The 14,546-nt window shown below is 33.4% G+C and overlaps 2 protein-coding genes across 4 annotated transcripts; both read left to right on the forward strand.

Moving 5' to 3' along the window:
* Positions 1–1,776: 1,776 nt before the first annotated feature.
* LOC126838266 (uncharacterized) lies at positions 1,777–5,625 on the forward strand. Of its 3 annotated transcripts, XM_050572561.1 has the most exons (3): positions 1,777–2,099; positions 2,177–2,267; positions 3,742–5,625. In XM_050572561.1, exon 3 carries the CDS (start codon positions 3,822–3,824, stop codon positions 5,340–5,342), a length of 1,521 nt encoding a protein of 506 aa, XP_050428518.1. In that variant the 5' UTR covers positions 1,777–2,099; positions 2,177–2,267; positions 3,742–3,821; the 3' UTR covers positions 5,343–5,625. The 3 variants fall into 3 exon arrangements, with proteins under 3 accessions (XP_050428518.1, XP_050428519.1, XP_050428520.1); XM_050572562.1 differs by having other exon boundaries at positions 1,777–2,267; XM_050572563.1 differs by lacking the exon at positions 2,177–2,267.
* A 1,423-nt stretch (positions 5,626–7,048) lies between these two features.
* On the forward strand, positions 7,049–14,416 carry LOC126838885 (uncharacterized). The gene is made up of 2 exons (XM_050573660.1): positions 7,049–7,358; positions 12,002–14,416. The coding sequence occupies exon 2, from the start codon at positions 12,124–12,126 to the stop codon at positions 13,717–13,719; it is 1,596 nt and encodes a 531-aa protein (XP_050429617.1). The 5' UTR covers positions 7,049–7,358; positions 12,002–12,123; the 3' UTR covers positions 13,720–14,416.
* Positions 14,417–14,546: the final 130 nt, after the last annotated feature.

A 14,546-nucleotide genomic window follows, 5' to 3' on the forward strand; every position in this document is an offset into this window, starting at 1 on the left:
GGTCATCCGTTTGTCATCAGAGTCTCTTTTATAATAGACAATATCCCGCCCCACAAATAGAACGCCTGGTCAAGTGTCGAACACTCGAACCGGTGATGGTGTGCGTCTATATATTTTACTATATTTTATAACTAATAATACTAGTAACATGTAATTCATTACACCCAAGTTCTAACATACCTTTGAAATCAAAGTTTTACTTCAAATTTGACAACGGGTAGTTCAATGTATAAAATTATTATTTATTTATATGTATGGTAATTCCAGCATTTATTATATTAAGATAGCCCAATAATTATAATTAATTATAAGTCGAGATTTAAAACATCACAAGTATCAAATATCACTAAAGCTGCTGGTGCTGGATTAGATCATAGGCTGAAATTCGGACTTGTAAGCTCCTCAAATAATTTTATAATATAGGTAATTACTAATTACAAATTTTAACTTTTGAAATAGAATGTTGGTAGGCTTAGTATAGAAGACTTCACATAAAAAAAAACGAAATCCTTCCAATGGATACGCTAGAAAATAACTTCTATGAAAGTAATTTTTTGTCAAACCTTTGCCGTAACTCGGATAAAATTAACTTTAAAAGTTTCTACTAGAAAAACATTAGAAAAATATATTTTCACTTTAAAATTAGTCGACATTTTTAAAATGGCTACTAAATTAACTTTTGTCAAATATTGCTTTGCGCTAAATAAATAGCCCTTGCCTAAAACATTTTTTATTTATTTTTGAATTAACGCCATTACGGCTCAAGTACAATACAAAGTTACATAATAGTATACAGATAATAAAATTTAAAATTACAATTAAATAACAGTTTAACACAATTTTAACTATAAAAGATTAATTATAAATCATGAAAACCAAAGAGTATAAATAATAATACAAAACACAAATCTAGGTTAAATTAAGACATTTTAAAGGTGGTAGACTATTTATATTGAAAAAATCTAAATGAGATAAATGATTACATTCGCGGCATGTTCTGTCAATTGGTGTATTGAAACCATACAACGTTCTGTGGAAAGACAAGGAGAAAGTAGGACTGGAACGTGAATAAAACTGAGGAACATGATAAGCGACTAATTTTAATAAATTTGGACACGAGATTTTGTCATTTAAAAGTTTATATTTAACTTTAAAAGCAATTATTACAAATTTATAAAAAATAAGTTGACATAATGGATAGAGTCCAGTTCACCACAATGTTATCATTGAGTGAGTGGCTATGATTTTTTTCAAATATTACCCTTTACTAAATAGTTGCATCAGGGAAATAAAAATAAACGGGTTTAATGTTTGAAATCTACTATTTTTTTATGATCGGTACTATTATGGTATTTTTAAATTTTAATATATAAAAACTAAAATAATGGCAGTACACAGATTTTACAATTCGCCGATAGATAGCTCTGCTACATTTGTAACAGATTTTAAAATAATTTATTTTTCAAGATTAGGTAAAAAAACTGGTAAGGCTGAATCTATTCTGTGGTAATAACAGAGAATAGATAAAAGCAGAAGGGTCACTTAACAATGTAAGCAAAAAAGTGACAACCATGTTTCAATTATGCTATAATCATAATAAATTATATCTATACACAATATTGAATAAACAACTAAAAATAATTATGTATAGATATAATTTATTATGTCATTACATATTTAGAAGTAGGCCGACGCGTTTTTGTGTGATAAGTATCTTTACCGTGTTAATTTTTATCAGTGTCCCCCCTTTGGTAATAGTACAGTTTTTAAGAGATAATAGATATTAGAATAGACTTATCAAAGGTACAAATTCCACTTCTCGTTATGTTTTAGTAATTTACAGAAATATCAATTTTTTGTGCCTTGTGGACAATAATCGTATTTTAATATTGTTGCCTGTTGGACGGTAGTTCATCAGCAACAATAACTATAATGAATTTCCAATTCTTTCACACTAATAACATTAAACGTTTTCTAAAATGAAAACCAGTTATAAGTACTATGTTAATAGTTTAAACTATAACCCATACGAACTACTAATATTATACATCTAAGGACGTTTTCATTTCCTGTTGGTGTTCTATTCATAGATACTATAGGTAAATTTCTACTTCACTAATAAAATTATTATATCAACTCCTATAATATAGTTTGTTATCGCCATTGATGTTCCCAGCTAAGTACCATAATCATTATTGTTGGCGATTATTGACGTTTAGTCCACATCTATTAAATAATAACAGATTCGCATCAAAGCAAAAAACTCTGTAAGTACTTAATTGAAATTCTAGATATTTTATATATAGTTTTAAAGTTACTCTAACGATATACACACCTACCATTTAAAGATTTTAGATAGTTTGTTTATAAAAAAAACTTATTTGAAATGGAAATTTAGAAATTTATTATTGTTTTACTTAATTTTTTTAGTGTTAATTGTTTTGATAAATGTCTTGTGTACTAAAATTTTAATTTTTCTACCAAGTTGTATTATGATTAGTTGCCAAGATTAAATAAAGAATATTTTGTTTGTCACCATCTAAGTATAGTTTATACTTAATAATTAAGAGAAAGTATATTTTTGTTATTATTTCCTAATTATAGTGAAAGAGAGATTAATAATGTTTTTTTTCCGCTCTCGCTAATCATCCATAATTCTCTCCTCGTTCAATGCAATTCAAAAAATAGGTAAATCAAACATGTAGCTTGTGTAACTGCCACAAAAAAAAATTGATAAAATTTTTATTTTTACAAAAGTCAAAACATATTATTTTTAATTATTTAAGAAAAAGATTTCATTTTAATCCATCTTAAAGGTCTTTTCTTAAGCTATTAAATGCCGGTAGTTAGAACCGTGTCTTATAAATGTACAAAAATATGCGTGATTAAAAAAAACATAGTGTATTGAAATGTTTGAATTCTTTGATTATTTTATTTTAAGCATAACAATGTAATAGTCATACTAATTATAGTAACTATTATCTTAATTATTCACATTGTTGTTATTTCTAGTGGATTCAATGTATGGTAAACCCGACACAAAGATATTAAGTAGCTTTATAGAATTTTTAAAGTTTTTTATCTTGTTGACACCCATATTTTGTGTTGAATGTACAAAATTACAACAACTGTAATTTCAGTGTAAGATTCAACTATTTACAATATATGTATACTGTTTACCGTTTCTATTCAATATTTTACAAAAAAAAAAAAAATGATTAAATTAATAATAAAAACAAATTTAAACCAAAGATCACTCTAATTTACAGTATGCGCTCTGATTACAGATTCCTTATACTATGTTTTATTTTAACTATGTAGAGAAGTGTGTTTAAAAAGTTGGGGTATATTCAGTACAAATGTTTTTAAATAATGTTTAATTTTATTTTAATAACAACGTTACAAATTAGAGTTTCTGTAAAATATATAGTTAAATGTATTTCACTTTAAACTAAGATAGATATGAAAATTTTAGTTATTCTAGTTCTTTTGCTAATGGTTTTATACGGTTAATATTTGTACACAATTTAAAAATGCATATTACATTACGTTTATTTAGAAATTACAATAAAGTTTTCTTTAAATTTTTATGTTACTGAGCAAATCTGTGAAACTACTTGACCATTTTACTTGTATGGTTGCCTTAAGACTTACTAATAAATAAAACTTGTTCAGTACTTTGTACTTAATTAGGATCTATTTTGAATTAAAAATAATTTATAAAATGTTGGTATGTTTTAGGACTTGTTCATGTATTACTATTGACCGGCCAGTAAAATCATAATCATCTGTTTCTTACTTAAAAGTGCGAAGTTCAAAAAATGTCGGTGTCTAGCAGCAAAACCAGCAGCCCAAATGAATCGGTTCCAAAGCCATCGTTAAAAGCTGTAATGAAATACACATTTAAAACATTTAGTATGGCAAACAAAGTGTTTTGTGTTTTTTGTAATCGAGTGCTTGACAATAAGACTCAAGTATTAAAAAAACATTTTACTGTGTGTACGCCACTATTGTTTCAACCGAGTCCAAATACTGAGTACACGTGCGGACCGTGTTCGATATCTACAAAAAGCTTTAAGCACTGGATGTACTTTCATATAGGGACGAAATCACACTGGGAGCAATGCAGAGCAGTAAACAAACCGCTCTATACTTATATGTGCTCTTCGTGTGAAATGATGTTCTACGATACAGAACGGTCTATAAGGAACCACATGCTCGACATACACGAGCACAAAGCAAATTTGCCATATGTATGCCAATTTATGGCCGAAGTACATTGTAAGTCGACCACCAGCGGCGCCAAACCCGGGAAACCGCTGCTCTATTTATGTGGCCCGTGTAAAGAGTTTGGCCAGGAACCTATACATCCGGAATTGACGTGTACAAAGGTTAAAAAGAAATCGGAGCCGTTTTACTGCAAGACTTGTGCTGCCAATTTCATTTGCACTGAAGATGTATACTTGTGGCATCTGTCTTCCGTCGAACATTTGGTACTGCTCAAGGAGACCGAAATCAGCAGCAACGGGTGGAAGGTACCCCGTATCGTGTGGTCACAGTTTTCCAGCTCAACGTTGAACAAACATCAAGTTGCCAATTGCGTCAAGTGCAAGCAAGACGTACCCTCCACTGACGTTGGTCTCGTGGACCACTTCAAGAAGTGCACCCACCATAAACCAGACATGACCGGCAAGAACATGTCTGGTGTCAAGCTGTTTTGCTGCGGTGTTTGCGAATTCCACATGGATAACTTCAACCAGTGGAAAAATCACGTGTTGTCAGAATCCCACCTATCCACGGCTAACAGTGTTCGCAATTACAGTTATTACTATTGCAAGTTGTGCTTTTGCTTGTTTTACGGTACTGCCAAGCAAGTGCTGGATGCGAGCAAACTGTTGGAGCATGACGACAACACTAATCACGTAATTCTCACGTTTGGACTGTCCGACCTGATGGCTTTTGTTTACAAAACGTTCAACATGGATCCGTTCAACAATACTGTGTTCTTCTATATGGAAAATACAGGTAAATTTGGCCAGTGCGAGCGTAGTCAAAAACCCGACACAGTGCCACACTTTTGTGCCACTTGCCACATTGAATTTTATAGCGGACCGAATGTCTACAACGAGCACGCGGTCACCGGTGAACACGTTCTGCTGAAGTATTTTGTTTTGCTTAAGCCGATCCCTCCCAAACCGCTTGAGGCAATCCCGCCTAAAGTCGACGAAGACGACGCATATGGGCAATCGGTCACGCTCCGGCTTAAGGCCATCAAAAACGACGCAGCCAAGAAAAACTTGAAAATAGCCATCGACACTCTGTTCAATTTACAATTAAAGTAATGCGTTTTCATCATATAAAAAGAATTTTTGAAAACATTTTTATAACTGAATCCATACATCCTTAAACGTTTTCATAGTGTGTTTAGAAACCAAATTCTACATTATTCTTTATAAATATTCCTTAGATGATAGTTGTTGAACTTTTTTTTATTGTTAACATTTTTTAAAGTATTAAACCTATTCCTTTTATTATTATGAATATAGTTGATACAATCGAAAATGTGATGTAACCTTCATATAGTGAAAAGATCATCACGAAAAATAAATATAAATATTTTACGTATTAGTTATGTTATATTTCCATCATGTTAAAAATAAATTTTTTCAATAAAATGTCAAGTATTATTTTTAAAAGCCAATACAGTAGGGTCTTGGCGTAGCAGGGATGGAGCATAATGAGATTGGTGTAGTCGGAACTAGGAACTAGTAAAACTGAGGGATAAATAACTAAAAAAAAAGTTTTGATATAATATTGTAGATGATAGAAATATTAAATATCCATAAAAATCATAATTATAAAGGGAATAATTTCTTTCAAAATGTAAATTTATTAATATGTTGTCGTTGTACTCATATATCGTAATCAACAATAATGAAAGTATTTTTCTGATCCTATCTGTTGACTGTTGATTCATTCACAAACAGCAACCTAGACATTTATTGAGGTCAAAGTGTAATTTACTCTTTTTTTAGGGATATTTTTTTAATAAAAAAAAAGTTCGACTACAGATTTTTGAAAATATGTAATAGCTTCACTTTAATTCTACCGTAAGTCACAAAACTATGTCAAAAAGCTAAACGAAGAAAGTTTTCACTTTCTGATTTAAATAGTAAAACTTGTAGTTTTTTAACACGCTGCAGTGATCTATTTAAGTGATAATTCACTTCCGCGAGAACTAATTGCACTTTTATAGTTTTTCTTTCTAATAAACTTTTAAAAAATTATTTTTTAATTCATAAATGATTAATAACTATTGTTTTATCGATTTAAAAACTAGTACGTCCGGTAGCGACTTCTAAAAACAATCAATATATATATATATATATATATCAATATACATATCAATGTACATATATATAATATATTGAAAAGATACCCCCTCAACAAATAACAAAAACGTGTGTATGAGCAATGTAAATTATTACAGGATGTCAGGATAGGAATCTGACTATGGTTTATCAATTATTTTTAAATGCCACTTTTAACACCGTTAAAATTGTTTTATGATTATTATGTTAACTAGGGCAAAAATTAGAAATTGGAGTGAAACTTGCTGAATATTGTATAGTTTAAAATAATACGCTTTTATTGGCTTACAAATATTTGCTTATAACAATAAAGCAGTTTGCTGTTGTGTAGTAGATAATTGTATTGATAACAATTATTACAAAAAAAAAAAATAGTCGTTCAACACTAAGGAGGTACAATGCCAGAAATTAAAATAAAGTAGTGATGGTTACTAGATAGATACATGAAACAATTATTGCACTATAAATCATTGTCTGGTATTTATTTACGCGATTTAATTGTCTGTGTGCGCACTCTAAAAAGTACTTATTGAAAACACGAGCAATTTATGTGACAAGATAATTATTATTTTAATTTAAAAAAGAAGTTTTTTATGTGTTTACAGATATATTTGTATAATATAGATATTTGCTTATCGCTTTTGCTTTATTACAGCAGATTAATACGTCAGTGACTCTGTTATGGTAGTCCGAACCGTTTCAATACCTTATACTGTCTTAGTAAAACAGTTATTACTTTTGAATTTGAATTTTTATACATTTTTTTTTTTATAAGTTGGTTACATTCGACGAGATTCCTATTAACAAGAAACAAGAAAATATCTAATCAATATCAGTTTCATATACTTATATCTTTTTGAATCGGTTTCTGAATAATCAACGTGACAGTGAAAGGAACGAAAATTTGGCATACTGTGAGAGTCGGGTATACGTTTCCCTACGAGCAAGAAATAACAACAAACCAGAGAATTAATACCTATCCAACATGTGAGTTGAACATGAGAAAGTATTTTGAAACGTTTTTTGGGTTAGAGGCCCGCATAACATAATTAATAGCTCCTTTGTAAGCAAAAATGTCAACTGAAACAGTTTTTTACTACTTTATATAACGTGGGAACAAAATATGACATTTAATTCAATCTATTTTTTTTATTAAGGGTTTTATGCTAGAAATGATGATGCGTCATTTATACACTAAGTGGTAGTTAAAAAACAGGGACATTTTTTTTGTTTTATCAAAAAAAAACGATTACGCTGCAGAAAAGTTGAAATTGTTTTAATTTAAACTAAATGTGGGTAGTCGTCTTACTCAATTTTGAATTCGAAGGAATGCAGATGACCTTTCCTCGTATTTAAAACTCAAAACGGGCTACAAAGCTATTTCGAATCGATTAGGTTAGGTTCCGAATTTAAACAAATTATGGTATTTAAATTTTAACATGATATAACTAAAAAGTACATCCTAAGGCACATCTAAAGGCATTGGTCTTTATGCTAGTGATGTACTTTTTAGGTTGACGTTTAACAAATTTTAGAATTAAATACGAATGGGTATAATTTAAATACCAATTATTTTATTTAGAAGGACAAATAAAATAGTTTTTAATTTATACTGGTTTAATTGAAATTAAAAAAATATACGCAATAACAATAATTATATTTAAGAGAACGCCACACCGGCCATTTCTAAGGAGTTAAGTATAGGCAATTTTTCGAAAAATCTTAATTTAGAGTCTGAACTATAATGTATACTTATTTATACAGTAATGAGGATACTTTGTTGATTGTAATTTTTTTTTTGTCAGACTATCACATTCATTTCTATAGGATAAATTACAATTTTTTTCCAATCAAAACTGCTTTGCGTGGATTAATTTTTCTCAGTCTTCATGTATAGTTGAGGAATGAAATTCATACATATTATACATGACAAAATTATGTGTGCTCCAGCATCCTTGTTTTTTCAATATACCTAATACTACCGACGCTATAGCATTTTTAAAAAAGCCCTTTTCTTAATTAATTAATTATTGATTAACTGGTTGAAATATTGCCAAAAGGGCCATGGTAGAGCACAGACAATGTTGTCTATATTATACTAATTTTTTCAGAGATCGTTGTATTGATGCGATAAGACTTTTCAAAGGTATTGTCAATATTCAACATTAAATTTTCAGGTTGATATCTACGTGAAAACGAATCAACAGTCAACAGGTTTCAGTAAAATATGTTTACTATCTATATTATGATGTTTAATTAGGTAGTCAGACGACCTACCCTAATCGTAATAAACCTATTGTACCTGCATAATGCTAAAAATACAATTTAATGTACATTATTGCCTTTGTAACGATTTTTATCGACATTTCTACCATCTGTAGATTCGCATCGAAGCGTTTCGTTTAAGAGTATAGTTTCATCAGTCACATTTGTGATAACTATTACTGTCCTGCGACTACATCGACATCGCTTAGCGGTTAGCCCCGACCCTACTGTACTTACTGTAAATTCCTATGATATATCAACAGGCGAGCAACTGAGTTCACCTACAGTGTAAATGTAAAAACAAGGTTTCTATGAACAAGTCAAAACGAATAAGTAAATCTTTATTTTTTCAAATAATTGCTCTTGCGGATTTTATATTTTATGTAAGGGATAAGCTCTAAAAATAAAATCGTTTTAAGATCAATCGATATCAATTCAGCTGCTCGTATTATACCTGTCACTAGCAAACATTTAGATTTTAGGACTGTAGGTGATGTATTATTCCATACTGGTATTTATATGAACGCGATAGTGGTAATCGTGTGTTGTGTGAAATGTGCGGGCTAGTACGCATTTTAGATAATGGTGAATCCGGATGCCTCAGCGGACGTGCGTCCTGCATATACCTGCTATTTAACATATCCGTATAATAACTGTGTACGGTAAAATGTTAATTTATCTGCTGTAGCTTATAATGAGCGTTGCATAATTGTTAATGTGGGTTTTTAGATAACCTTGACGATGGATGTGCGAAATGTTCACCCGTACATATCCCGTCGTTTGCCGTCAATGTGGGCTTGCGTCAATGCGCCTCTATTCTATTGTAAATACTCAATACTTCCGAAACTCATACGTTTATCTCCTAAACCCGGGCCACAACTCTGTGTGTATCTATGGGTATGGCCAGGATGTGTCCTATAATATAATCTCTCTGCGATATTAGGTAGAGGGTCAGGTTGGGTTGGGCTAACAACCAGAAATAATTGAAAGCGTTACTATTTACCAAAACTACACGAAAATAATGACTAGTACAAACCATCATCATTACTGAACCGAGCGTGATTAGGTTCATACTTAAGAGTCAAGGGATAACATTATACCTATATAGTAAAGGTCTATTTATGCATATCCGGTGGGGGGGGGGTGTCCGGACCGTTCGGGAACCCGAAGAGAGAATTGTCTAGAACAATATTTTTTCCACCCGGATTCGACACAGACGCCCGTCTATGTGGAGATAGACCTTTAATCGTAGATAGTTTTAAAAAATGTTTGAATAAAGAATAGCCTCTCTTGAGATCGTGGGCGTTATAGACAGGTTTGTTACTGACCCTCAGTAAAACTAGGGCTTTATAACTGTTAGTTTGAAATTGAAATGTTGGTACAGATGTGATTGAGGTTGAAGATTGTAGATGTTTAATTAATTCTGAACTATCAAAATTAGAATAATAATTTTTATCGTACAGTTAAATATGAACGCAAAGATCTTTTGACAAAAATATAAAATATGTTTTTGAGACGCCTTAGATGGAAGTCATATTGTCTTCTACTTGGCTGTCGGAATTGATCTCCTTGAACCATTGGCCCCGACTGGTATATAAGTGATCGAAATGCCGATGGTGGGGGGATCGCAAAGACAAGCCGGTTTTCTTGACGGCACTGGTATCAAAGAATTCGACCTAAAGTATAGCCTTGAACGCTCGTCGCGGTCCGTATTTTACATATAAAATTATTTAATACAATTTTTACATTTACCCATTTAATGGGTTGTCGTTAAAAAACTACTTTGCCAATGCTGAATGCCGACAAAGTAATAGAATTTAATATTCACAGTATACCACATCTGGTTAGGTCATTATAATACGCCGTACCCTTTGGACAAAGTAATCAAATTGATTAAAACACTGTTAAAAAAAGTGTGTTTGAACTTTGAACATTAAAAAATAATTGGGATGTACACGTTGTATTAAATAATAGCGATTGTGCGCAGTTTTTCAAGGAAACATAATATATTTGACTACTTTATTGAAATTGTCATTAAAATATCAGCTTATGGTAGTTTGTAACAGGTTTTTTAATCATTTTAGATCAATAAACTAGAGAGTATATACCCTCTTGTGGGCTCACAAGAGCCTTCTTCATAGCTGTTCATACCATGTGATTTGACTTTTGTATCGGGAATATTAGCCGATATTCTCGATTTTTAAGAAATGTTCATGTTTATATGGTATCAAAAATAATAAGCCCCTAACAGAGGTTTAGAAATTAGATTTTAAAAATCGAATTAAATCTAGTTTCCAGAAAACCCAGTTCAGAACATAGAAATATGTTCTTATTTACAGACTTATATTTTATGCCGTATGCGCAAGACATAGCGATAATGGATGTACATTAAAAACAAATTTCTGAATATTATACATTCTTGATATCCAAAAAAGTACACTTATTATCAAATGAAAAAAGTCAAAATATAAAAGCCTAAAATATTTCATTTCAAGCTCCTCATAGTATGATATCGATGGTCTAGCGTACAGATGTGTTAAGTGACATTTTTGTCGAAAATGTCACTTTTCATATTATGCACAAATGTTGTAAGTGAATTGTTTAATATTTTATCCACTATAAATTAAGTAATCTATAATTAATATTATTAATTATAGATGTTATTGTTGTTTGAGATATGTACTGTGGTTTATTTAAATGTGAACTTTCAAATGCTTCAACTGAACAATTTGTTAAATGTCACAAAACACATTTGTGCGCTAACCATCCACATATTTACGTATACCATAACAACGACTAGAAGTTTTGAGTGAAACGTAAAATTCAATCCTAAAACTTTGTCAAGTTAAATAAACACGTTTAACATAATATTTGATAGACGATTTCCTAGTTTCTTATCTGCAAACTTCAGTACCTAAACTTTTACAATAATTACCAAATTTGTCAATTAAAATAATATTAAATAAATTATGTTATTATATAATGTTAAGTATTATAATTTATTATTTAACAATTTTTGTACTACTTAAACTATACTATACATAATACTCCAAATTTGAAATTAATATGTTGGGTAAAGTTTCTGTATAAAAAATCTTCCATCCCACGGCTTAGTCAAAACAAAATGTTAAACCCCTCCTAATTACGGTTTTGTGGTGAAGCGATGATTTTTTTATGAAAGTCATGTAATTATGTTTTTTTGGTAAAACGCAATTGGTTGTACCTACGGTAGGTCCCTTCAACCTCGCTTTATTATTTATGAATGTCGAGGTTAGATACTAAATCTTATCCATTTTACCAAAGTATAATAATATAGAAAGGTTAAGTCGACTGTGGCTACTGACTACGCATTTGTTCTGTTTCAGAAATATAACTTATGAAGCTTAGGACGAACCGGGCGACCATGTTCGTTATTTCAGTCAAGTGGCGCTAAGCTGACAAATCAAATTAGGTAAAGCGTGCACGTTAAACGGACGGTGCCAAAACAATGGCCGTAAAACGTAACACGAGGCCAACGACGTTGAGGCCATCGTTGCAAGCCGTTGCCCAGTACCATTTTCGGCCCGTCGAAAACGAAAACAATATGACGTATTGCTTAGCGTGCAGCCGCGTACTGGAAAACACGGCGGTCGTGCTCGACTCGCATTTTGACGGTTGCACGCGCTTGACGTACATGCCGAATGCGAGCACGGTGTTCGCTTGCGGACCGTGTTCGTTGAACACCGACAGTTTCGAACACTGGAAGCACTTACACGTGTGGTCGAACGCCCACTGGGACCGGTGCGCGATCGAAAACGAGACGCTTGTCTCGTACTCGTGTGACACTTGTGAAACGGTAATGTACGACACCGACGGTAACGTAAGGGCCCACTTATCGAACGAACAATGTCACAAGCCCGACTTGCCGCACGTGGTCGAGTTGATGGCGCACGTGTTGGAAGTGTTCAAGGAGCGGTCCAAGTGCAAGCCGCTGTACTTTTGCGATCCGTGCAAACAGTTTTCCTACGCGCCCGTACACCCGGACTACCGTTGTCAGAACGCCGACGAAGCGGTCGAACCGTTTTATTGCCGTTTCTGCCGAGTCATGTTCGTCTGTCACGCCGACACATACGTTTTGCATCTGTCTTCGTTGGAACATCTGGCCCTGTCCACCGAGACCAACTTGGTCTGCGACGACGCCTGGAAACTTCCGCAGATCGTCAGGTCTCGGTTCGTCCGGCTGAACGCCAACGCATGTGTGTACTGTGCCAGTTGCCATCTAGTGGTGGCGTCCGACTCTGCCAGCGTCGTGGAACACTTGAAAAAGTGCGTGGGAATCGCGGTCGCCGGCTCTGCGGTGGCCGAGAAAAGCGATTGTGCGACGTCGCGGCCGACGAGACGATTCTGCTGTGGCGTCTGCGACGCGGTCGCCGTCGACACAAACGGTTGGGAACGTCACGTGTTGACGGCTTCGCATCTGACCAGCTGTTCCGACCGGACGCAACACCACGGGTACTTCGAGTGCAGATCGTGCCGGTCGCTGTTGTTCGGCACACCGAAACAAGCGCAAGCTGCCGAGTCGTTGGCTCACGACGTCGGGACGGACGAACGCCACACGTTTGCGCTGTTGCGGCCGTCCGAGCTGATGGACATGGTGTACAAGGCGTTTAACGCGGACCCGCTCAGCCCGGCCGTATTCTTTTACTACGAGGCTACCGGCAACTTTGGCCGGTGCGAGCGCAATGTCGAGCCCGCCGCGGTGCCTCATTACTGTCGCACGTGTCGCATAGAATTCTACGGCGGACGTGAGACGTATGAACAACACGAGTTGACGTGTGAACACATACTGATCAAGTACTTTGTTCCCGTCAAGTCAGTTGACAGCCATCTTTTTCCGGGTTTCCAAGTAACCGACGCCAGCCAGACGACCATTACCAACGCCATTACAGTGACAATTGGCAGTTTTTGTTCAACGTTTAAGCGATTTGTCAGTTTTCTTAACCAATCAGTCAAAGACAAGCCTTTTGCTTTTTTTCTTACTTTTCTCGCGTGTTATATTTTGTACAGCTATTTTTTCATCGACAGAGATTCGAAAAACAAATAATTATAGAAGGATAAACATTATACACATCAAGAATGCTAAACTACTATTTTAGAAGTACCTACATTTTGTACTTTGTAGTTCAATTATATCAAATTGTAGTTTTCGTGTTCGAGATATACTTTTTCTGTATTTAAGCACAATTTTCAATTGAAAAAAAGTAGCTTTGATATTACTCTGCTATGTATCATATTACAACTTTCGACTTTAGTGCACTATGATATTTGCAACAATTATAATTCTTGAAGTGGTAAGAAAAACGTCTACTGAATGAAACATAAGGCCCGTATATTTTTCTGAGAGAAGGGATAAGTAGCGGTTTTTTAAAGAAAATTTCCAAGTTTTTAAAAAGTCAATAGACTATTTGGTATTTACTATGTTTTATATGCATTAGGAATGACTTTTTTAATTTAAATCGTATCTTGTCGCGTCAACCTATTATTTATCCAGAAAAAATTGACCAGGTTCAACTCAATTTTCTCGTTTTTAACGCTACAACTACTTCATAATATACCTTGCACCACGAGAGAAGGAACCCGTTGCTCGACCGAAACGCGTTGATTCCGCGCATCGCCACCGATAGGCCACGCCCACGGTCGGCGGCGGCGCTGCATATATAGGGTGTATCATAACGTAAACTCGATACAGTGTGTAACAAGTCACAAGACTCACGTCTTACGTCTTTCAACCACGCGCTTGCTTTTACTGTTGAATTATTACATTATTATTATAATAATAATAATATAATATTTAAATATTAAATTAAATATAAGTATGTTTTAGCTTTAATTTTAATATAAATATTTTTTTATTTTACTTTTAAAATAACA

This window comes from Adelges cooleyi, unplaced genomic scaffold (genome assembly GCF_023614345.1).
Source record: "Adelges cooleyi isolate 19-005CV unplaced genomic scaffold, UGA_ACOO_1.1 ACOO_flye_CR_arks_rails_tigmint_CR_PRNA_30, whole genome shotgun sequence".
Lineage (NCBI taxonomy): Eukaryota > Metazoa > Arthropoda > Insecta > Hemiptera > Adelgidae > Adelges > Adelges cooleyi.

Coding starts and splice junctions, on each gene's coding strand:
- LOC126838885 (XM_050573660.1), top strand. CDS start 12,124: ATGGCCGTAAAACGTAACACGAGGCCAACGACGTTGAGGCCATCGTTG.
- LOC126838266 (XM_050572562.1), top strand. CDS start 3,822: ATGTCGGTGTCTAGCAGCAAAACCAGCAGCCCAAATGAATCGGTTCCA.